The 25,544-nt window shown below is 41.6% G+C and overlaps 1 protein-coding gene across 1 annotated transcript in view; it reads right to left on the bottom strand.

Annotated features, from left to right (window-relative positions):
- Positions 1-458: 458 nt before the first annotated feature.
- Positions 459-25,544, bottom strand: part of LOC132590603 (zinc finger FYVE domain-containing protein 26-like) — an 87,953-nt gene continuing 62,867 nt past the window's right edge. Inside the window, exons 30-41 of the mRNA XM_060263558.1 lie at positions 23,916-24,040; positions 22,936-23,156; positions 20,154-20,301; positions 16,885-17,094; positions 14,949-15,167; positions 13,990-14,187; positions 9,995-10,197; positions 9,319-9,460; positions 8,190-8,249; positions 6,029-6,211; positions 4,318-4,362; positions 459-2,580 (exon numbers count right to left, since the gene is read on the bottom strand). Of these exons, the coding sequence (XP_060119541.1) occupies positions 2,371-2,580; positions 4,318-4,362; positions 6,029-6,211; positions 8,190-8,249; positions 9,319-9,460; positions 9,995-10,197; positions 13,990-14,187; positions 14,949-15,167; positions 16,885-17,094; positions 20,154-20,301; positions 22,936-23,156; positions 23,916-24,040 (1,964 nt within the window). The 3' untranslated portion in view covers positions 459-2,370. The remainder of the gene's footprint in view (positions 2,581-4,317; positions 4,363-6,028; positions 6,212-8,189; positions 8,250-9,318; positions 9,461-9,994; positions 10,198-13,989; positions 14,188-14,948; positions 15,168-16,884; positions 17,095-20,153; positions 20,302-22,935; positions 23,157-23,915; positions 24,041-25,544) is intronic.

Genomic DNA, 25,544 nt, shown 5'->3' on the forward strand with positions numbered 1-25,544 from the left:
TCAGAACCGATCCCAGACAGATGAGCTGTTTATGTTTGATGTCTGGGCACTTCTTAGCATCTAATGGCTAACAGAACGCAGCCCTGGGCCCAGTGCTACTAAAACACATGGCATCTTGGGAAGAAGCTTAGTATTAAACTTTCTGCTCCAGTACTCACAGAGAAAGTATTTGAGAGACCAATTTTTTAAAGGAAGAAAGCTTGAACTTCAGACCCTCTCCAGAATTATGAAGACTACTGGAATATGTACCTTTTTTAAAAGAAGAGACAAAAAGGCCACATAAGGAATTCCTGGGGAGGGTGATTGTTTTACAGAAGTCTTCTTTCACTTGACTGTTCTGTATTTTGGTGATATGTTAATAAAACTTCTCAGTTTACATTGTTCTTTTTGTGCAAAGTATTATGCTTTGATTTTCACACAAGTTACTTAACTGTGATTGAATTCCCAACACTTAAAAGTTAAAGTAACACCGAAGAGGTGACCAAGTTTATTTTATTTTTGCTTACTTTACACATAATTTCATGATCTCTTTGTAGAAGCATAACTAATTTGTTCATTCAAATGCTTCCAAACCCATTACAGTATTTGAAAATACAAGCCAGTTCCCAGGGGCAGGTTCTGCTGGTGACAGAAAGAATACTTAGAATGTAAAGTGCATAAAGTATAGTGCAAAAGGGAATGCCACACACAAGCTGGACTCTTCTGCTGAGAAGGTTTCCATTTTCTCCCTCTATAAAAGGAATGTGTGTGTTTGAGGGAAAGAAGGGAACAGAGGCAAGTAACAAACATGGTATTTTATTAATGGAAGAAGTGCATCACCTTCTCAGTCCTCAGACTAGCCTGTCCTAACAGCTAGACAACAAAAGCAGCTTTTGTTAGTCTTAATGAGATAAGCTTCAGAATCTGGGGGCAAGAAAATACGGAAGCTAAAAGTGGTCATCCTTAGTTACTTATGGGCACCACATATAATGAGCCAGGCATTTACCAAAGTGTGTGTCTATAACAGCATTTAAAGCCAAGGGAGTGATGACAACTGCAACTTTCCATTGTATGAAGGGCTGGGGGCTTACACCATGACGACGATCTGTTAAAGGAAAAAACAGAAGTTGCCCAAAACAACACACATGCAGAGTAAAAAAATCACGAAAAATTGCCTGTACTGGAGTGAAGTGAAACACAATGGACAGATTGTATATCTGTTAGTTTGTCCTCATGTTAATAGCACTCTAGCTTCATTTACAATTCAGGTAACCAGTTACGCTTTTTTTTTTACTAGTGATCAGAAAGAGCATTTGAATCAAGTTTGGAGGACAGCTGCTGGATACCATCAGTTACTTAAATTTAAAGCCAAGCCTATTCTAAACCAGCCCCATTGCACTCTTGACTTACACCACTGTCACAACAAATTTAGGAACACAGAAGAAGGGCAGCAGGCAAAAACAGACTATTACTTTGACAGACAGCCTCTGTTCCACACTTCACTGTATTCACTATTTTATTTGCATTCTCTCTCTATCTTCCCTCACATGGTAACAGGTACACAATTATTGGCCTGAATTGCTCATGCAGAGTGCCACACTACATCTGCTATTAAGTGAAAATAATAGGATAGCATGGCTTTCACTGAGAGTTTCTGCTAGCAGCAACCTCTAGGGCAGTGGTTCCTAACCATTTTGGCACCAGGGACTGGTTTTGCGGAAGACAATTTTTCCATGGACCGGTGTGTGTGTGTGTGTGTGTGTATGGAGGGGTGCTGGGGTTTTTGTCTTTTCCATCAGTGCCAAATAAGATCTTGTTAATTTTGCCAACAGCAGCACAACAGAGAGGAAACTTCTGTACCATCACAGCTGCCCATTGCTTCCCAACATGTACTTCAGAAACCATACACTGTATTCATGTTTAGAACAACCAATAACAGTAAATAACAGTAATATCAGTTTCTGAACATAAAAGGGATGAAAGGAGACATGTTTTGTTCATGGGTTTCCTGCAACAACTTTATATTTAAACAAAAAGATGGGCTCCAAATTAAAGCTTATCTGGTGTGGTTTTCAGGTTAATAAAATAAATGGCTTGAGATAAAGAAATGCCTTTATAGTAACAAAAGGGTCTCTCTCACTGCTAATAATTCAGTCTTGCCTTTTCATGCTTAACACAGCCAGAACACTCTGAGGTAGAGGTAGTTGGTTGTCACTAGGACACAATTGGCACTTTTTAGAAATCAGTCCCTTCCCTATCACCTGAAACATCTGAGCAGCTCCTCTCTGCCTTGTTGTTACCCGCTTTAACATTTACCATTAAGCTGTTCTCATCAGTGTGATGTCAAGCCTTCCTTTTACAGATTAAACAAAATCTCCACTCATCTGATAGTCACTTCTTGGTGCTCTGAGCAAGCCAGCTTTTTGGCTTAGCTTGATGTACTGAAAGCCACTGGGTACAAATGGCCTGCACCACATCTTCCCCACTGTCCTCAGCCAACTGCCGAACATGCTGAACCAACTGCACAGCTCTAGGGTTCTCAAGCTTAACGGCAACCAGATAAGCAGAACGCAGCTTGTGGCATCTCAGATATGCTTGGATCTGAAACACAGTAAGACAAGAGATTTGCTGGTTTCTGTGGCTAAGCAGAGAGGAGTTTTAAAAAACCCTCACAACTGAAGCAGATAGTGACATGCTCAAAGATACACAACAAACATAGCTGCATTGTTGGCCATGCTGACTTGGGAAACCACTAAAAATTGTTAGACAAATTATAAAACAAATCCTTGATTGGTCTGGAAACAAACTGATCACATTGTAGCTCTTGGTCAGAAGCTCTTTCAAGGTAATTTTTCTTATGGATGTGTCGACACTTGGCAGAGGTGAACTTTCTGAAACTCACTAGCAAACCAATGATCAAGGTGGACTTTCCACAATCACCACAATTTTCTAGCCAGTGAGGACTGCTAAACTCCCCCCCACCCTGTGACAAGTAGGATAATGCTGTGCATTCCCTCTGTAAAAAACAAATATTACAGTTTGTGGCTTTTTCTTTTTGGTGAACAGCCTTGTACAAAGGACATTTACTAGAATTCACAATACACAACGGCTTATTTTTACTAACAGAAAAAAGAATCCAATTTTGGAATAATGTGGAGCTCAGAGCACACAAAAGGAAAATTGATCTTCACAGCTGCTCGCAGCCTCTGCAAAACAAGCATATAAACCCAAAATACAAATTCGATAATTGTCTCACAGAATCTGCTGGAGACCTCCAGACTTTGGCAGGACCCCTGTTCATTCCTGGGAGAGCAAGTTCATCTACTGCAATTGCTTTGAGTAAGAGCCAAAACTACCATAACTATCTGTGTTTTTATCTGCTTTTTTTTAGCAGGACCACACCACTGCATGTCCCATGGCTGCTACAACCTAAGTGGCTCCAATAAACAAACTGGGATCACAGGGTAATGAACTATACTGAGTGAAAAAAGACAAACCTCACCATACACAAACCAATTTTCTATTTTTTAAATTATATATAAATAATGTGTTGCAAAAAATATTCAGTTGTGTCTGTTTATCAATTAAACCTTCCATGCAAGTCTAACTAAGGGTACAAATAACTAATACACATCTTCCACATTTTACAGAACACTAGACCTTTAAATAAATGTTGGACAAGAGGAGCATCTGAATTATGATGATGTATCCAAGATTTATGTTCTAATATTCTCACAATAGGTCCAATTGAGTCCTGCCTGTGCAATTTCCTTTATTTTGGGTGAGAACAGCATGTAATGGTGTTCCACATTTAAGATGCTAAAATAGTCTACACTGATTCCAAAGGTGAGTTTGCATAAAAATAGCTCATTCCAAGATTTTATGCTTTTGTACTAGATTTATAATGGTTTTTATAACATTAAGTAGTTTTATAAATTGTATTGTAGACCTTGACAAGTGCTATTTAATATGCACTGGGAGAAAATAAGATCATGGTGGGGCAGCTCTTCAGAAGCCAGCAAGTTGCCAGATCTACAGCACATCAGTTCAAACAGATCCAATTCCCTTGATAAAGGACTGAAATGGACTATATAACTTAAATTCTGTCAGGAGATATATACTGAAGCATGTTTGTATTCTGTAAGCTGATGTCATATCGATGTGTGGAAATTGGTGGAAAAGCATCAGTACTTAATAATATTATTATTATTAACATTTGATGAATCGCCCTATCCCGGCAATTCTTACTTAAAGGGCTAGTGTTCTGTAAAATGTGGAAGATGTATATTAGTTGCTTCTACCATAACAGGTCACTATCTCCAGTAATGCTACACTCACCTTGTTTTCATCACTGTCCATATCCTGGATCAGATTGTCCAGCTCCTGGATCCCATAAAGGAAAACAGAGTTGAAAACTTACACTTTGAAAATTTGCACATTCAGCTTCCACTACCAGGAATCAAAATCTATCTACATTTTTTTTCAAAGTCTTACCTCAAAAACTGCTTGTGACAATCTCTGGATCTGTAAGGTTCTAAGATTAGGGCTGCTCTTCTTGAAGATGGATTGTGAGATCCATCAGAACCAGTTAAGGTTCCACCCTTAACTGGAGAAGCCTACAATATGAACTTGATGGCCATCTATGATGGACAGGTCAAAGTCTTGCCCATTTCCTGAAATCCCCTTTAAATGTTTGGAATGGTCACTGAGCCTGTATCAGCCAATCAAGGCTCTTGGAACTTTGACACCATCATTTCCTTATTCACAAAGTAGCGGAATCAGGGGTCTTATCTATCACAGGTGATAGGAAAAGAGGCCATTTCATCTTGGGAAGAGCTGATGTTTATGGAGATGAACTGATGCTGACAGAGACAAGTAAGGCTGGGTAAACCTCATCACTCCTGGATTTATATGTTTTTGCATCCTGTGGGGGAAATAATGAATTCCTGTGATGTGAATACCACCTGACTATTAGCTACTGCATTTGAGCAGGCCCCTGCAATCAGAAATTTCAGAACTCAGACTGGCCAAAACTTTCTACGCACTTGTGTAGGGAAGGGGGAAGGAAACTGGAAAAGAGCTGTTCTCCCTTTGTTTCTCCTTTACTCTCACACCATGAGTGTTTTGGCAGGAAACTCTGGAGATACACCCATTTCATAGAATTATAGAGTTGGAAGGGACCTCCAGGGCCATCTAGTCCAGCCCCCTGCACAATGCAGGAAATTCAAAAACACCTCCCCCATACTCCCAGAGATCCCTGCTCAATTCCCAGAAGATGGTAAACAAAATCCCTAGCTAAACTGGCCTGGAGAAAATTGCTTTCTGACCAGCCCTAATTGGGGGAAGAGGGCAAATGTCAGGAAACTAGTTTTCCAAATTAGGTTTGAAATCTGTTTTAATTTTCTTTCGTAGAACTTGCACTCTAATCTCTGTAACCTGTATAAAGAGATGTTGACTGCAGAAGAAAGAGTTTATATTGTTTAAACGAAAGTGACTGCCTTGATTCCTAACATGAGCCTTACCCTGCCCACCTTACCAAGCAGGTCTGTTGGATGGTCCTCCTGGCATCATATTGGTGAGGGGTGAATTCCAGGAGGTGGTGGGAACTACTGAAGGGAAAGCTCCTCTCCCCCCCACCCCCGCTCCTAAGTGAATCAGAAAGCAGTGGGGGAACCTAGGTCAGTTTCCTTCAAACAAAACACATTCCATTCACCCCCCCCCCCTTGCCTTAGGGTGGAGAAGCACCTTGCTCACCTGCTTGTTGGCTTGTTGCACAAGCAGGTAGAGAGAGTGACCCAAGAGACATGAGGAGAAAATATGTTCCCATCTCAGCTCTCAAGTTTACCACAAAGCTGACACAAAGTACTAATTCATAATAATCTAGGCGTCTCCTTTTGCAGGGCACAGAAAATACTGTTCTGGGACTATAAAAATATCAGTACTAAAAATCAGAACAATTACTGTAGTTGTTTACTGCTTTCTGAATGCATAATGCTGATTACTGGGGAGGAAAGCAAGTGCAATTGAGCCTCACAAAAAGCAGAATTACCTCAGAAGGGAAAGCTTCGAAGTCATCCAGACAGTTAAGGATGACATTATCCCCATCATTTTTAGCAGCAGCCCCTGATTCCTTAATGCATTTTAGGAGCTGCCTGATTTCACTGTACTTCTGCCGCTTCAACAATTGTCGGGCAACTTTATTGTATACAGCAGCAGCTTCCAACTGAAAGTCCTGGAGTGAGAGAATTGATATTCTGTTAAGATCCAGAAATACCTTCCTACAACATTAGCTGAGTACTGCTGAGACAGAGGCAATGTTCCCTCTAAGCTGCAGTCTTGTGAGCAAAAATTCTACTTTGTGAGCTACTGGTATTAAAGCTGTGAGCTACTGGCATTAAAGTTGTGAGCTACTGCAAAAATTATTGTGCTCTGGGGTCAATTTTCTTGAGCTAAGACAAAAATGTGTGAGCTGGAGGCTAAAAATCTGTGAGCTAGCTCACACTAACGCAGCTTAGAGGGAACACTGGACAGAGGTACCCTGAGAGTTGAATTCTAGAGCATATATCAGAAGACAGAAGAGAGGGTGCTTTTCATCAATTGCTCCTTCAAAAGAACTTTTAAGGGGTCACATACCCTAGGAGCAGCGTTTCATTGGCATTTTTGAGGGTCAGTGGGAGGGCAAAGGCAAAGAAGTCATGCCCCTTGGGTAGAACCCCATTCCATCTGCAGAAAGGATCCAGCTTAGAATAAGGATTGGTGAAGATATGACCACTGTGGAGTGTAGTCCTATAAAATTAACCTTCCATATAGAAAGACAACACTACAGTAAAGGACACCGTAACACCAATCATTGCCTATTAACAATGTTTGGCTACTGGAATCTTACAGAACTCTTCTTCCAGAGACCACTGCTTTATATCTAGAATTCCATTCTTCTTCCCCCTTTAAGATTACATGCATTGTATGACTAGTCCTTATCCAGTCAAAATCAGCATATAACCTGACAGAACAGAGGGGTTTTTTTCTCTGTAAACTTCAGCTAAAGCAACCAAAAGAGGGAGGAAATGGTTCATTAACACATAGGCTTGATTTAGATGTCACATAAAATCTTAGTGTGGGTGATCCTCTGAATGTGGACCATTCCAGTAAGTATGCTTAGACAGGATACATCAAACTAGGATCTGAAGCCACAGCTTGAAATTGGTTGATTGATCACAGAACAAAGTATGGACTCAAATTTTGTTCTGCTGCTTCCAACCATCATGGCTACCCACCTGGAATCTATTGTGATTAACACAGTTAATCTTAATTTTATTTACTTTATTTATACCTTAACATTTTTCCCCAATGGGAACTGAAAGTAGCCTATACCAGGGGTGGCCAACGGTAGCTCTCCAGATGTTTTTGCTACAACTCCCATCAGCCCCAGCCAGCATGGCCAATGGCTGGGGCTGATGGGAGTTGTAGGCAAAAAACATCTTGGCCACTCCTGGCCTATACTGTTATCTTCTCCTCCACTTTATCATCACAATAACCCCGTGAGGTAGGTTGGGCTGAGTATGTGCAACTCACCCAAGATCACCCAGGAAGCTTTCATGGCAGAGTGAGGATTCAAACCTGGGTCTCCCAGATGCTTATTCAAAACTAAGTATGGGTTTGCATGATAAGTTGGCTTAATTCTGGTTTGTTTCCTGGCACCATCCTCACCACAATGCAAGTCTCCAGGGGAGTGTATGTATGTGTAAAGGCAATGAAACCAGTGCAAAGGCAGTGAAACAAAACAAAACAAAAGCTGCTCTGGGATAAATGCTCTTGAACAGAAATTTTGGTAGAGGGAATTTCACTGCTTCTCTTTGGCAGCTCCCTTCATTTTGGGCAGACAACCATTTATGATAAGCAACTATCTCATCATTCCAAACCACTAGATATCAACAAAGCTGACCGAGGAATCAGAAATTAATGTCTTAAACAAAATTACTGTAAAATGGGCCACACTGATTTTTTTTTTAACGAGTTAATTTCTTGACTTTGAAATCACTCTGAGCAACAGGAAATTAGCAACATCAATAAAATACAGACAGCTGTCCCTGGCAAGAACTCAGCATCAATTAGCTTTCCTTATCAGTTTAGTGGTGTTTTCAAAAGCAAAGCATTTATATATAAACACAAAATTTGTATATATATCTAGAATCTTCCTAGGTTTAATATACCTGCAGGACTCTGAATGCAATTCCAAAGCCTTCTTCAATGTTTTTGCCTTCCAACATGACCTGGGAATTAATTCAGAATACACAGAGAAGAGAAAGATCTGAGTAACATGCAGGCAGTTCACAAATGGTACATTCAGATGCTCAACATAAACAGTTTTGTTTTCTCTAAAGAAAACTTCAGGCTTGAGGGCAAACTAATCACTCTGGTGACAGGATGTATTAGTAAGTCCTGGATGCCCACCTTCTTTGCAAGACACATCCAGTTCTCCAACTGCTATGAGTTACAGCCTGCACAATAATCCTTTACACTGCACTAAACTGCTTCCACATTAACAAGCCTCCAGATGGGTTCCCCTTATATTATGCATGCGTGTCTGTTGCAAGGAGCAGAAGATATTCACAGCACTGGTTGGTTTGTTCTTTAAAGTTGATACAATGGCTTGGATTCAACTAAGATTTCTATGGGCACAAGGAGGAAAAATGAATTTCTCTTCCTCTGATCACTCCACACTCTGCCCCCCCCCCCAAAAGCTGTTCTTAGAGTCCTCCATCCCCCAGAAGAAGCATTTGGTCTTGTCAGAATCCTGCATGAAATGCTGAGCAGGTATGTAAATTTAAATGATGGTGCTGTCAGGTTGCAACCCTAGCTTTCTGGGAGGAAGCAATAACAAATGGAATCCTCCTAATGGAAACACAAAAGTCGGCAATAGTGCAAATAACTCTAACATCAGGCAAGATCCACAGATCCTCTGAAGACTGGCACCAGTTTACTAGTATCACCCTTAAAAAGTTGTTGGTGGCATTTTATCTGCAAAGTATGTAGAAACTAAATGACCTGAGATCATATTTTATTAAACTACATTAAGAGCTGCAAATGATAAAGAGTAATTCTGGTAGTTCAGGTTTTTGTTTAACTTTTTCATTCTCTGGAACTAGCACTGAGAGCTCCCTAATCCCTCCCTATGGCTTCTTTCCCCCCTCCTTCCGACACAATAAATAGTATACTTGTAAAAGGAGATTAACTGTAATAATTTTTCACAAGTCCTCATAGCTTCACTGCAAAATACACACAATAGCAGCATTCTATTTTGATGCATAAAGTGCCAGGATTTTAGGTAACATTCAGTACCTTGCAAGCAACTTCCATTTTCATATGATTGTTTCCAAAAAGTGTGGGCACAGCTATCTCAGATGCAGGCAAACCGCTCAGCTTTTCACACTGATGGAGGAACTTTGTTACTTCCATTTGAAGTTCAACTGTACTGAGATGCCTAAATTTAGGAACAAATTATTTCATTAACCACCACAAAACCATATTTTAACATAAAAACCTGAGCAAAATTATTTGTCTATGTAAAAGGTTTCTGAAGGAATGCAATTATAATAAAAACTAGTAGCTGAGGTTATATGAAAATTAAGAACTGAACTCATGTCCTTTTTCTAGATATAAAGATTGTTTATCACTTAATGGACAGAAGCAGCCCATAAGGCACACATTATTATAGCTCAAACATACACTGTTTTGTAAGGCAGAGTCTAATACATATTTCTAAGGATAACCAGAGAAGAACCATCTTGTTAAAATGTCAAATGTATGCATTTTGAAAAGAAATCCAGAATTCTGTAGCCACAAAACCCTTAAAATAGTTAAGCTAAATTCATTCCACTGATTGTCTATTGAGATTAATAGTAGAGGTCCTAAAGTAAATCCACCTCTCATTTATTTATCATGATACTGTAAAGAATTAGTGCAACCAATAAAAAGTTGAATTTGACATCACTGTCAAACAAGGTTTTGCTGTTACCTTGACACATCAGGCGCAGACATTTTTTTACGAAAAGTGCACTGGACTTTTTTTCTTCCTGAAGTCCGTGAAACTTCCTGTAGGTAAACTTTGAGGTGGTCCTTGACTTTCAGTAGCCATTTCTGCCTGGCTCCCAGTTCCGTATAAGATTTTGCCTTGTGAGTGAAAAATCGAATAGAGGTCATGGCAGCACGGACTTGATCCTGGAAGGCAGATTATTTGAAGATGTGCATAAACGTTAAAACTATGATGTCAAATGTAATAGTGTTTAAAACCCCATTCAAGGCTGGTTGAAAGACAGGAAATCCTTCAGTGTGTAATTTGAGTATACAAAAGATTCTGCACAGACAAAATGATCTGAGGTGTTTGCTTACATTTTACAATGCATCTCCCTTAATTTACAAATGCAACAATAATAAAAATAATTCCCCCAGCTACCCGTACAGTAAAAAATTCCCCTACGTATAAACATTTCCCGTCATTCCAGACCAGCAGCTAAAGCTCACTCTTAGTGATGATTCAGGATCAAGAGAGGTATGGAGCTTGCCTTCCCTCCTTTAGATTTAAAAGGGTTTGCTCCAGATGAAAGGAATACTTCCAAGTCTATGTGCAATGCCAAGGCAAACCAGGGGTTCTTTTAAAGCAGAAATACTTCTACTTTGCCATCTTTTCCAAAGAACAGATCCTCACCCACTTTTCTGTCACTTTGCATTTTCTAGAGACTTCCTCTCCCCTCCAAGTAAACAGAAGCAGATTAGAACTGAACCTTCTCCAACCTCTACCTGCCACTAAACTAAACTAAGAGTGGGGAGCTGCCACTATAGGCCAGATTTCTTATAGGTTAGTGATCCTGAATGTGGTGTCTGCAGACATCTATACTCTAATAGCAATCAGCCAAATTTGAGGACACTTAAATCCAGTGACTGGAATGCGTAAGATGGATCGTTCTAAAAACCTGAAAAATGCCCCAGGTTTGCAGAAAAATCTGAAATCTAAAAAACACCCACATGGGAGGCTTTTGTTTTACTGTTCTTGTTTAATTTTAATGTATTGTTTTAACTCTGAATTGTAGATTTTTATTGTTATTACTGTACTTTGTGATCTGCCCTGAGCCCATTTACGGGAAAGGGTGGAATATAAGCCTACTAACCAAATAAATTCAAAAGCCTGAAAATGATAAAAGGAGCATCAGTAGCTTTAGCAACAGATTCCTTCAGTGATGGTTGCTAGGCAACCACAATATTTCAGACTAAATTCTGTGGCTGCAGTCACACACACTACATAATGCACTTTCAATCCACTTCCAATGCACTTTCCAACTGGATTTTGCCTGTTCACAGTACAATCCAGTTGGAAAATGCAATGAAAGTGGATTGAAAGTGCATTATTTAGTGTGTGTGATTGCAGCTTGTGAGTAAAAAGGGATGGGGAGAGGTCAGACTCGTAGGTTCCAGTCCTAACTAGGGTTGTCAGCTCTGGGTTGGGAAATTCTGGAGAGCTTGTGGTGGAGACTAAGGAGGGCTGGGTTTGGGGAGGGGAGAGGCTTCAGCCAAATATAATGCTGTAGAGACCATGTTCCAAAGCAGTCATTTTCTCCAGGAGGTAAATATCTCTGTTGTCTGGAGCTCAGTTGTAATTCTGGGAGATCTCTAGGTCCCATCTGGAAGCTGGCAACCCTAGGCCAGGCTGGAAGCAACCTCTGGGTTACCAGATACCACTCGATTTGTATGACTCAATCAGACCTTGATGTTTGCTGCTGTCAGTAGCAATCACCCTATGAAAGCCAGTGTGGTGTAGCAGTTAGAGCTTCAGAGTAGCATCTAGGAGACCCAGATTTGAATACTCATCTTGCTGTAGAAGCTCACTAGGTGATTTTGGACCAGTCGCATACTTTCATCCTAACCTACCTCACAGGGTTGTTGTGTGGATAAAAAGGAGAGTAGATGAGAATAATGAAAGCTACTTTGGGGAAAGGTGGGATAAAAATGAAGCAAATAAATGATGTGAAGGAAGATAAAAGGTAGGTTGGTGAATGGTTAAGGAGGAGAGAATGAGGCAGGTAAAGGGGAGAGAGTATGGGGGGAAAGGACATAGTGTGGGGAAGGAGATATAGGAGAAACTGAGGTGCTACCCCAGAAGTCATATGGGCCTGGCCCAGTGGCCAGCACCACAAAACTAGGTCACATCTTTCCTAGGTAGAGGCTGCTGGAACAGGGGAAGCTCAAGACAGAAGGACAAATAAAGGTAGGCTGGCTATTGGGAGGAAAGGACATAGGGGTGTCTACTCCAGGTTTGGAAATTCCTGGAGATTTGGGGGCTGATTCCTGGAGAAAGTGGGGTTTGAGGAGGGGAGGAACCTCAAAAGGGTATAAATGCCATATTCATCCACCTAAACAGCCATTTACTCCAGGGGAACTAAAGTTGCAAACCTCTGAGAGGATTGGAGATCACATGGAATTACAACTGATCTCCAAATGATAGATCAGTCCCCTTGGAGAAAATGGCTGCTTTGGAGGGTGGATTCTATGGCATTATACCCTGAGATTGCTTCCCTCCCCAAATGTTATCTTTCCAAGGCTCCACACCCAGAGATTTCCTAACCTGGAGCTGACAGCCCTAAGGGAAACTGATCTCTGTAGCTGAAGAAGAAAAGATTAAATTTATACCCAAAGGAGTCTCAGAGCAGTTTACAATCTCCTTTCTGTTCCCCTCCCTACAACAGACACCTGTAAGATAGGTGCGGCTGAGAGAGCTGACAAAAACTGTTCTTGAGGAGAACACCTCTGCAAGAACTTGTGACTGACTCAAGGTCACATCAGCAGCTGCAAGTGGAGGAGTGGGGAACCAAACCTGGTTCTCCCAGATAAGAGTCTGTTCATTTAACCACTACACCAAACTGGCTCTCACACCAGTTGGGAGATCTACTGTGATTCCATGATATCTTCAGGCTGCACCAGGAGGTTAGGGTCCTTAAAAGGAAAGCAGGAAGGCAGAAAAGGGGAGAAGCTGTGAGGGCTTTCAGGAAAGGGAATGAGGGAACAGTGGAGGAGGAGAAAATTAGATGCCTCTCAAGTCCTTGCTGGTTCCCCTTTGTGTTTTCTGGTATCCACTTGCTTCTTGAGCCTTGGGGATAAAATTCAGACAATTCTGAGCAAAACATGAAAATAGCTCCCTATCAGCTGGTTGGCTAACAAAGTTCAGAGCTTTTCTTAGGAAGGAATGTCAAGAGTTGTGCATCCCCAAATACAGCTATTTTCTTGTGTCTCTGGAATTAAAAACTTTTCCCTGTGGTTACACAAGGAGCAAATCCTTCCCTTCCTTCGAAAACTAAAACCAAAGAGCATCTCTTTCCAAAGCAGAATGCCAACCTTGGCTTCCACCTCATCTGTGCTGCAGGTTCTTCCAAAGAAACCAGGAGGCATTTTACATCTGCAAAAGGAAGAGTGCCCATTCTGAGACAGCTGCCTGTATCATAAAATGATTCTTGACCTAGAATCTCCCAATATCTTGTGACTTGCCACACCATCTCTCACAATTCCTACAAAAAAGTACCTGAAGGCTTGTGAAGGTTCGAGAGCACTGTTATAAAGCCCCCCTGCACTTCTGGACATCAGGTGGCCCACATTAGTTTTGAATTTAGCAAGGGAGAGGCTAACTTGAAACTGATTTAAATTATGATTTATATTACTGGAAGGGTAGGACAGTAAAAATCCTTTATATTCATCAAAGACTCTAATCCAACCCATTATTTTTAGCTAATACCTATTTCCAAGCTATCTGGGAGCCTTTTTTTAAGAAAACACACAATAAAAGTTTCAGAAAATTCTGTCAAACAAATAAGAATACTACATTGTATTTATATTCATTTGAAAACAAAGAGTTTTTTGGGGAAACTAACTTTGCCTGGAACCAAATTCAAAACTCCATGAACTACTGTAATTAAGTATAATGTTCAATATTATAACAAAACAAGCATATCAGCTCCAGACTTGGACCTTCATAAACTGCTGCAATTCATATAGAATATGGAAATAGTTCTTCTTCTGCAAGTGCTTGCAAGCTGCAATGAGGTAAATGCCCCAGCTGTCTAGGCCTGGATCAATAGTTTCCAGCAAATTCTCCAGCATGTGAAGTTTTCCACTTTTATAGCTTGGGACAAAGATCCCTTCAATGAACACTTCCTGTGGACTCTCCTAGAACAGTAGAGAGGGGAAAAAACATTTAGAAAGTTGCATACTACATATAGCTATACAGTGCTGCTAGCATCTGGGGAACGCCTACAGATGGCAAAAACAAAAACTCACCCCCAATGTAATGCAAGGGGTTATGCAGTCAAAGGTCAGCAACTGGACTAGTCCTTAGAGATACTCCTCAAGCAGTCTGCTGACCATATATGCCCCAGAGATCATTGGGATCGGCTACACAACACCTCCTGACCACCTCTGGCCCAAAGGACAACTGACTTGCCTTCACCAGGACCAGGGCCTTTTCAGCACTGGCCCCTGCCTGGTGGAATCAGCTCCCTATGGAGATCCGGGCCCTACCTGAGCTACTGCCATTTTGTAGGGCCTGCAAGACAGAGCTATCCCGGGCTTTTGGCCGAGGCAGCAGGCAGCCTATTCCAGCTATTATTCCATCAGTTGGCCTCCCTTGTAGTGACATGTCTTACAACAGTTCTATCCTGCTATTACTACCATCATTTAATCTGGGCCTATAATTGCTTATCCTATATGATGTGCCCTTCCCACCTGTGGTGCATTGTATTTATTGTTTCTTGTTTAATTTTAATCTATTGTTTTAACTCTGAATTGTAGGTTTTTACTGTTATTATACTGTATGTTGTGATCCACCCTGAGCCTTTTTATGGGAAAGGGCGGAATATAAGCCTACTAAATAATTTTTTTAAAAAAATACATGCTGCCAGACAGCAGGCATAACAAGCTGCATGACTCACCTTGTTTAACAAGTGTAGCAGTGCTTCCCGCATGCAGCCATGCCTCATATAAAAGCTAATGATTGCTAGATTGGTGCCATAGTTGTGTAAATAAAAAAGGCACTCTTGATAGTAGCTGTTATGCTGGATCTTCCCCTCAGGTATCATTTCCAGACACAGACTTCGTGTCCGCAGCACTGTTTCCAGTTCCCTCAATGTGGCAAAGTAGTCATCATCCTGCTTTATTAAGGCAGACAAGAAAAGGCAGATAACAAAAGAATGCTATCTAAAAATGAGGGAGACAGACTATCCTTCACAGCCCAATTTCTAGTATATGGGCAACATCTACCATCAAATAAGACCCCAGGTTCTCAAATGTAGAGCAAATGAACACAGGCAAGGAAAGTGCTATGTTGCAAAATTTCAAGTCTATACTATATCAATGCAGATAACATGACATTATCACTATCATGTTAAATCAATCATGGTGACAGTGTTATTTACAAGTAGCAAGTTACAACCAGTATCTAGACATTGTTGGGTATTTACAGGAGCTCTGTGGGTGAATGTACAGCAAGCACTGCAGCAGGTTCTTCAATAGAGAAATTGGAATTTTTACAGCTGGTTTGAATAGCCACCCTTTTTGTGTGTCAGGATTCAACAGGACCTTGTTTAAACATTACATGCCTGAGTACATTCAAACTGGTGTTTTGCTCCATATCAAAGTCATATTTATTCCGATTTCTTTCATCTCTTTACTTCTCCATTACATTACACAGCCGAAGACATAAAGCAAATAGTTCTCACTGAGGATTTGAGGTGACAAACGCCAAAGTGAGACTTTTGACACTGCTCGGGATGATAACAATGTTGTCCTATGTCTACTGAGTTTGAAAACTCTGGACATTCAAGTTTTCGTAAGAGAGGGCAATGATTTTCCATCAGTTTTCCACTCCCACTGCAGACCCTTCCCCTTTATGCTATTCTTAAAGGTCTGCTGATTTTAGGGGCTCAGTGGGAGTGGAGAATCAGTAGAAATTGCCACCCCCCACTTTTTTTAAAAAAAAATGAAAGGTACTTAAAGTTTGGCTGTATACAGGCCATCTTTGTATGGCTTTAACAACTGATTCAGTATCTAACATTTTAAAGACGTTACAACTTGTCATATCATACACCTGCCTTGAATTCTTCCTAAGCTTTCCTTGAGTGGAAGGGCTCCCCACTGCACTGATCTCACCTCCAACATGCCTCCCCCCATGAAATCCTGTCCCCAGAGGAGTTAAGAGATCCTCCAGGATAGTCTCAACAGTAAAGCTCTGTCTGCATTGGGAGGGGGAACACTGACAATCCTTTACCTTACATGTAGGATTGAAGCTATTAGTTTAATCAGGTTGAATCACCAACCAATCCAGCCCCATTAAAATCCATAAGAGTTTTGCCAAAGATTGTACCAACACAACTGGCCTGCAGGGCAGGATGACCTCAGTGCCAAGATTTCTGTAAAGATGCTCCATGTTAACTATTTGCAGAGCATCTACATTTCGAGGAAACTGTTAAAACAGATTTCCCACGTATGCCTCCCTGAGCTTTTTTGGGGGAAAGAAGAAAACTAAGGTGTTTCTAGTTTAATAAAATTTATATTATAATTTTTTTAAAGAGAAAAAAGAAATCTAAATGTGATTCTAAAAAAAACAAATACACTTAAGAGGAGACTCAAGTAACTTCTACTAACCATATTTAAACACACAGAGGAATTATTGACGCTGTGAAAAGGTGGCTAGCTATAGCTTCTGATCATTCAGTTAGGCTAATGTTTTTCCAGTCTGGATTCACAACAGGTGCAGAAGGACAGTATTGTAGATGCATGGACTGCTTTTCCATGTGGTCAGGACCACAGTTCAGAGGCCTCAGTGCAAGAGACCACCAGGGTTGATGGAGGGAAGTTTGAATTTCTTACCACAGAGAGAATAGGCTTCACTGTGGACTCCAGGTACTGGATGACATCTTGGACCAGTCTTGTGCTCAGATTTAGCTGATTCAAATCTCGTGGCGGCTTTAGGCATCTGCTGAATTTCTCTCTGGCAGCAGTTAGATTGCCTGCTTTAAGACAAGCCATGCCCCATGCATGCCATGCGCCAGCAGGATCTAGTCCAGTCTTTGTAGAAACCTAAAAACCATGGTACAGTACTGAAAACAGATACCAAATATCTTCCCTTTAGTCTTATAGGGCTGCCTTCTTTTTCTGAAGGATGAATATGTAGATGTACAACAGTATTTTGGAAGTATTTCCTGCAACAATATATACTGAAAGTTTGTACTTCATATTTTAGAGAAAACTAATTCTTCATACATCATGCTAGCACTGCTGTACTGGTGGCCAGATCTTTCTTCAGATTGACAAAAAAGACATTCTAACCCTCACACTCCCAAAATTTTCAAATCAGACTTGTAAGGCTTTTGATAAGTTTCACATAATATTCTTGTTGACAAATTGGTAAAATGAGGTTGGAATACTGTTATTGTTAGGTGGATCTGTAACTGGTTGACAGATCACACTTAAAGAGTGCTTGTGAAAGGTTACTCATACTTCTGGAGAAGAGTGACAAGTGGAGTGCCTCAAGGATCTGTCCTGGGGCCTGTTTTGTTCAACATCTTTTTAAATGATTTGGATGAAGGAATAGAGGGAATGCTTATTAAATTTGCAGATGATACTAAATTGGGAGGGGTTGCAAATACAGTAGAAGACAGAGACAGGATACAGGATGATCTTGACAGGCTGGAAAACAAATAAAATGAATTTTAACAAGGATAAATGTAAACTTCTGCATTTAGGAAAGAAGAATCCAATGCATAATTATAGGATGGGGGAGACTTGTCTTGGCAGTAGTATGTGCAAAAGGGATCTAGGGGTCTTACTGGACCATACACTGAACTTGAGTCAGCAGTGTGATGAGTGTGATGTGGTATCTTAAAAGGCCAATGCGATTTTGGGCTGCATCACTTTACTCTGCTCTGGTTAGACCTCACCTAGAGCACTATGTTCAGTTTTGGGCACCACAATTTAAAAAAGATATAGACAAGCTGGAACATGTCCAAAGGAGGGCAATGAAGATGGTAAGAGGTCTGGAGACCAACTCCTATGAGGAAAGTCTGAAGGAGATGGGTATGTTTAGCCTGGAGAGGAGATGACTGAGAGGTGATATCATCACCATCTTCAAGTACTTGAAGGACTGCCATATAGAAGGTGGTGCAGAATTGTTTTCTGATCCCCCAGAAGGTCAGACCAGAACCAATAGGTTGAAGTTCAATCAGCTTCCTTGCAAGGTGGTGGGCTCTCCTTCCTTGGAGATTTTTAAACAGAGGCTAGATGACAGCAATACTGATTCTGTGAATTACACAGATCATGAGAAGGAGGGCAAGAAGAGTTGCATCAATGCTTAAGTTCTCATGGCCCTTTCTTTACACGCCCAGGAAAATGCTGATTAATACTTTGAGGTCAGTCAGCCAATTTGGCAAGGGATCATGGAGGTTTTTACCAATTTGGTATAGTGGTTAAGCGCATGGACGCTCATCTGTGAGAACCAGGTTTAATTCCCCACTCCTCCACTTGCAACTCCTGGAATGGCCTGGGGTCAGCCATAGCTCTCATAGGAGTTGTCCTTGAAAGAGCTCTCTCAGCCCCACCTCACAGGGTGTCTGTTGTGGGGAGAGGGAAGGTAAAGGAGATTGTGACCACTCAGACTCTGAAATTCAGAGTATAGGAAAGGAAAGGTCCCCTGTGCAAGCACCAGTCATTTCCAACTCTAGTGTGACGTTGCTTTCACAATGTTTTCATGGCAGACTTTTTACGGGATGATTTGCCATTGCCTTCCCCAGTCATCTATGCTTTCCCCCCAGCAAGCAGGGTACTCATTTTACTGACCTCAGAAGAATGGAAGGCTGAGCCAACCTCAAGCCAGCTACCTGAAAACCCAGCTTCCACCAGAGATCGAACTCAGGTCGTGAGCAGAGCTTAGGACTGCAGTACTGCAGCTTTAACACTCTGCACCACGGGGCTCTTCACAGAGTATAGAGTGGGATATAAATCCAATATCTTCTCCTTCCAATATCTTTTTCTGGAAATGGAGCAAGGGTCACTGGGGATGTTTGTATGTGGGGGAGAGGCATTTGTGAAGTTACTGCATTGTGCAAGGGTTTGGACTAGATGACCCTGTAGATCCAACTATATGATTCTGTTTCCTCATGATGGGGAAAAGGGAACAATTGCAGACTAGCTAGGAAAAACTTTTTCAGGGGAAAAAGGGAGAATAGTTTCCTTTAATCAAAATTTCAGGACATTTACATGTTTCTTCCCTGAGAACAAGCACTATTTCTCTAAAATTCACACAGTATATGCCATAATTATTTTGGGTGTCAGACAGTTAATGGACCACTAAAGTAGGGAAACAGACAAAGAGTGATCAACATAGTCCTTCCACAATTCAATGGGTTTTCTATAGGACTGCCAATCCATTATAGATAGATCACTGATTAAAAGTTAAGTTTGATCTAACATTGCTATATTATCTGATCCAATGCATATTGAAAAGACACAATATACTTTACAATATACAACTTACAAACAACTATTCACTTTTGGTAGGCCACCCTTTCATTCCCCATTCCAACTCAAAAAGAATTGGTATTTCAGTCATAATCCACCAGTTACAGTTAGCTCCTACTGATGATTGGCTGCAACATTAATTGATTAATACCCCATTAATTGCACTATACCTAAGCACTTGCTTTCAAGGTTGTGTAAGTCACAGGGTGGGTGACACAATCCACTTAAAACATGACAGTCTGCATCAGGGGTGGCCAGACTGTGGCTTGGGAGCCACATGTGGCTCTATCATACACATTGTGTGGCTCTTGGAAGCCTGCACCGCCCCATCAGCTGGCTTACAAAAGGCATCTGTCTCTTTATATCACTTCTTAAAGGCAAGCCAGCAGATAGCTTGGAGAATGCATTTAAAGTTGCTTTCTTTCCCCCTCCCCATCTTCTTTCTTCCCTCCTTCCTATCTTGTGGCTCCCAAACATCTGACATTTATTCTATGTGGCTTTTATGTTAAGCAAGTTTGGCCACTCCTGGTCTACAAAGTGAGAATATCCAAAATAATAATATTTGAAGTTACCCACAGGTGTGAACCAGTTTTCCATAGTCACAGCTCTCCATATGAATTTACCTCTACAGCGAGTTGATAGTATTCTGCTTCCAAAAGTTGATTCCGTAGCCTTGTAACTGCTGCAGGCTGCAGAATCTGATCCAGAGATGGTATGTGACGATATGCAGCAGTCACCAAAATAGTCAACACATCCACTTTGCTGATGTAACTGTTGAGGGCATTCAAACAAGGTAGATGAAAATGTTACTGTGCAAATTCAGCATAGCTCCTATGTAAATGTTGTTCAGTCCCTGATACAACATTCCTCACCCTCCAGCAGAGAAGACACAGGTATCCAGAATTTGCTCTAGTAGAACCAGCTGTCCATAAAGCAGCATTTATTGTACAAAACTAAGTCAAATATCTGAAACTTCAAAATTTGTGATGACCAAGGCTATGTATTCATAGTCCTACTATTCAAAAGGATTTATTTGCAAGCATGCATATGTTTTCTACTACAGAACTGAAGCCAAAGCTCATTTGCAGATGCAGGGGCAAAAGGAAAGCTGGGAGGCAGCAAGAGGAAAATAATGGAATACCAACATGATGCTGGAGTTAATTAAAGTCATAACTTTATTAACAACAGCTACTGGAGCAGCATTGGTAAGGCATGATAGATCCATGCAGGGGATTCACCTGTCATGCAAAGGCAACACTCCCAGACCACCTGCTGGGAGAAACCACATGAGATGGCAGACCTTGGGATTCCACATGGTTGCAAACCACTGTATGGTTCCCCTGTCTTCTAGGAGTGAAGATGGACAACAGCCCGAGCTGGGCATGCCCCCAAATAACTCCACCCCCAATAGCCCTTAAGAGGGTCCTGAAAGTGGGGGGACATGAGCACACAGGCACTGCCTCCTCACCCCATGTATCTGGCCTCCTGCCCAAACCATTTACCACAAAGTTATGATGGAAACATACAAGCCAGGGGTGGCCAAACTGTGGCTCAGGAACCACATGTGGCTCTTTCACACATATTGTGTGACTCTCAAAGCCCCCACTGCCCCATTGGCCAGATTGGAGAAGGCATTTAAAGTTAAAGTTGCTTTCTTTCCACCTCCACCTCCCCCATCTATTTTCCTTCCTCTCAAACATCTGTTGTTCTTGTCTTGTGGCTCTCAAACTTCTGACATTTACTTTATGTGGCTCTTACATTAAGCAAGTTTGGCCACCCCTGATACAAGCCATCCAACCAACAAAAACACCCCTCAAGTCCCACAAATTAAGGAAGGGCCGGGAAGTAAAGACAACTGAGTGCATGACCCATGGTGGGACTCAGGCAAACCAAAGAGGGACGCTTCTCCTTCTGGTCCACCTGAGCAGTCCCACCCCAAGCTCCCAGCACTGTCCATGATTGGAACTGGAGCCATTACTGCACAAGCCAGCCCAGAAGGGCCAGCATGTTGGACAATGAGGAAAAGAGGAGAGGCACCTCCAGCTCCCCATGCCCCACTCCCTGCCCCATGCCGCAAAATGCTCCCTGGACAAGTCCAGGAGCCTTGCTTTTCACCAGCAGAAGGAACAAAGTTCCATTCCAAAAGTAGAGCTCTGCGCCCCAAGTACTTTGGATCCAGCCCTAACATTCTACTTCTATAGATACATTCACGGTTAGTTTTGTGGGATAATAGCATTTGAAAAGCTATAAACTAGAGTTTATCTTCAGAGAAAGAAATCTATATTCTTATCAGTTTTTAAAAACAAAGCAAGCAAACAAATGGGCAGTCTTCGCAGTGGAGGACGGTAAGCAGTGGGGTGCCGCAGGGCTCGGTACTGGGTCCCATCCTCTTTAACTTGTTCGTAAATGATTTAGAGTTGGGAGTGAGCAGTGAAGTGGCCAAATTTGCGGATGACACTAAATTGTTCAGGGTGGTGAGAACCAGAGAGGATTGTGAGGAACTCCAAAGGGATCTGTTGAGGCTGGGTGAGTGGGCGTCAACGTGGCAGATGCGGTTCAATGTGGCCAAGTGCAAAGTAATGCACATTGGGGCCAAAAATCCCAGCTACAAATACAAGTTGATGGGGTGTGAACTGGCAGAGACAGACCAAGAGAGAGATCTTGGGGTTGTGGTAGATAACTCACTGAAAATGTCAAGACAGTGTGCGTTTGCAATAAAAAAGGCCAACGCCATGCTGGGAATTATTAGGAAGGGAATTGAAAAATCAGCCAGTATCATAATGCCCCTGTATAAATCGATGGTGCTGTCTCATTTGGAGTACTGTGTGCAGTTCTGGTCGCCGCACCTCAAAAAGGATATTATAGCATTGGAGAAAGTTCAGAAAAGGGCAACTAAAATGATTAAAGGGCTGGAACACCTTCCCTATGAAGAAAGGTTGAAACGCTTAGGGCTCTTTAGCTTGGAGAAACGTCGACTGAGGGGTGACATGATAGAAGTTTACAAGATAATGCATGGGATGGAGAAAGTAGAGAAAGAAGTACTTTTCTCCCTTTCTCACAATACAAGAACTCGTGGGCATTCGATGAAATTGCTGAGCAGACAGGTTAAAACGGATAAAAGGAAGTACTTTTTCACCCAAAGGGTGATTAACATGTGGAATTCACTGCCACAGGAGGTGGTGGCGTCCACAAGCATAGCCACCTTCAAGAAGGGGTTAGATAAAAATATGGAGCAGAGGTCCATCAGTGGCTATTAGCCACAGTGTGTGTGTGTGTGTGTATATATATATATATATATATATTTGGCCGCTGTGTGACACAGAATGTTGGACTGGATGGGCCATTGGCCTGATCTAACATGGCTTCTCTTATGTTCTTATGTTCTTAAATCAATGCCAATTTTACCTATCGCAAAGAGCTAAAGCTTGGCTCCTTCCAGCTTTTACAAACATCATTTTGGCACTGAACAGCAGCTGCTTCATGATATCCGTGAGGAGCCCAGCATCCACTTCAGGGTTTGTTAGACCTCGGGACAGTTTACAACAATGCTCAATCAGCTGGTGACCACAAGCTATGACATCTGAGTGCAGATTGAAAATGGCAATGCACAACGAAGCACTGGGAGCCTGAATATCAGAAGAGAAAAAGAGAGATAGATAACAGCAGGTAAGCTAATCAAAGGCTAGGAGAGGGTAACCCTACCTCAGTTAGAAACAAGCACAAACAGATAAAAATATACTATTTACTAAACATTCCAGGAAATACAAATGGAGATTTAATTTCCCTCCTTTAAATTCTGGGAAGCTTGGATCCCATGGACCCTATGTTTGGGTCTGCTGCACTAGAGAGAAAGTTGGAGGCATAAATGAAATAAAATAAGTTTAAAATATGGCAAATTAGCCAGTGCAAAAAGAGGGGTTTTTTCCAACCATTTAACTCCAACAGCAAACCTCTGTTTTATTTCCCATGATGCACTTAACAGGTCTATTAACCCTCATGGACATGATTTGAGAGGTCACAGCAGACCATAGAGTAAAAGGACAGGTGTCAAAAAGTTCACTTTTGAGCATGTTGCTCTGTTTGTGATAAAATGAATCTGATAGGGCTAAAACTAGTACTTTAAGTAGTTCTTGAGCTGCAGTCCTAAGTACACTAAACTTGAGAGTTCCATTGAACTCAGTGGCCTTATTCCTGAAGTAGCATGTTTAGGACTGTACTCTAGAAAGCATCTCTCCCTCTCACCCCAGAATCCTCCACTGGTTAACTCCTGTCCTGTTTTCTCTTTCTTCCTAGTGCTTCCATTCTTCTTTCCTATGTCCTTTTCACCTCCTTGTCCTACCTTTCTGTAAAATAATGCATTACACATGCTGAGAATATTTACTTACCTGTTCATAATAAAACTCACTACGTACAATTTCATTCTCTTCTTCGCTCAAAGAAAGAAGCCATTCTAGCTCTGTTATCTTTGGTACTTGCATCACTGCAGAGTAATCTGAGTGTTCAGAGGTCTCTGTTCCATGACAGAAAGTGTAACAATTTATGAAAAGAATGTTTCATAAAAACTTTTAGGACTTTTTGCAGAAGATATAAGGAAACAAATACTTCTAGAAGCAGAGATGAGGCATTAAAATGTTTGAATTGTTGCAATCAGATCTTTTATGAAAGCCTCACATAGCCATTTAAACGTTTCTATTGGCAAGTGTGTGTGTGGGGAGGGGGACGGGACTAGAAATGCTAAGTTACCCTGGCCAGAATTCTTCATAGCTGTGCTGCCGTACAGAAAAACTTCGTTATTGAATAATGGGATTGCTCTGTAACCATAGAATCAGAGTTGGAAAGGACCTCTAGGGTCATCTAGTCCAACCCCATTCATTGAGTGTTTTCTGTGCAGGCACACATTGGGACTGTTTCTAAGCAGGCCTGCCAAGGAAAAGAATATTCCCAAGCTAAAGTGTCCTCTAGAGGGCATTCGTCCTTCTCACCATTGTGAGACATCCTTTTCCTGCCCAAAGGATGGTCACATGGTCCAAGGATGGGGCCACTCCCTCCCACAGTTCCACCTGAGCTGCCATGAGTATGAGAAGAAAAAATATTCTCTGTGAACCCACAACAGGGCAGGCAAGGGGGGGATTTGTACCTGCATGGAAAACACTTGGTGAACAACAGTTACAGGTAAAAGCAATCCTGTTTTCATCTTTTGTCTTCTGTGGAATCCTCCAATTGGGATGTTTTCAAGCTACTTAGGAGATAGGGAGAGGTTCTCAACTGAATAAGTCACTTGAACAGAGAATGTAGTATAGCCTTGCCAACCTCCACTTCACATCTTGCCTGCTGGTCCAGAGCATAGCGTTTTGTGAACATCTCCAAAGACAACCAAGTAGCTGATTGGCAGATCTCCAGCAGCAGGACACCTTGCAGCATAATGGCTGAAAATGCCTGTGTTTGGTAGAGTGGGCTCAAACACATAGAGGATGGTAACCCTGCCTGTCTGTAACATGTCTGAATTCCTGAAACAAAACACCTGGCCAGTGTTTGATATGTCACTGGTCTGCCCTTGTTACATTCTGTATATGAAATAAGCAGACTAACACGCTTCCAGAATAGTTTGATTTTTTTAAGGTAAAGAAGTAGAGCTCTCCTAATATCTAGTGTGTGAAGTGCTCCTTCAGGATCTGATGATGGTGTAGGAAAGAAAACAGGTAACACAATGCCCTGTAACATATGGAATGTAGAAACTACCTTGGGCAAAAATTCCCAACTGGGTTTAAGGACTACTTGTTCAGCAAAAAGCTTCAAAAATGGTGGGTTGATGTACAATGCAGCTAGCTCTCTGACTTGCTGGACTGAGGTTACAGACACCAAAAAATAAACCTTGATAGAAAGAAGGCTTAAAGGGTAGGTAGCCAGTGGTTCAAAAGGTTCCAACATTAATTGTGAAACAAGGCCCATAGCTATGGGGGGCCTCACCCCTGACCTTCTCAAGGCTGGCCCCCCAACTCTGCTGGCCCTGCCTC

The sequence above is a fragment of the Heteronotia binoei genome, unplaced genomic scaffold, assembly GCF_032191835.1.
Source record: "Heteronotia binoei isolate CCM8104 ecotype False Entrance Well unplaced genomic scaffold, APGP_CSIRO_Hbin_v1 ptg000334l, whole genome shotgun sequence".
NCBI lineage: Eukaryota > Metazoa > Chordata > Lepidosauria > Squamata > Gekkonidae > Heteronotia > Heteronotia binoei.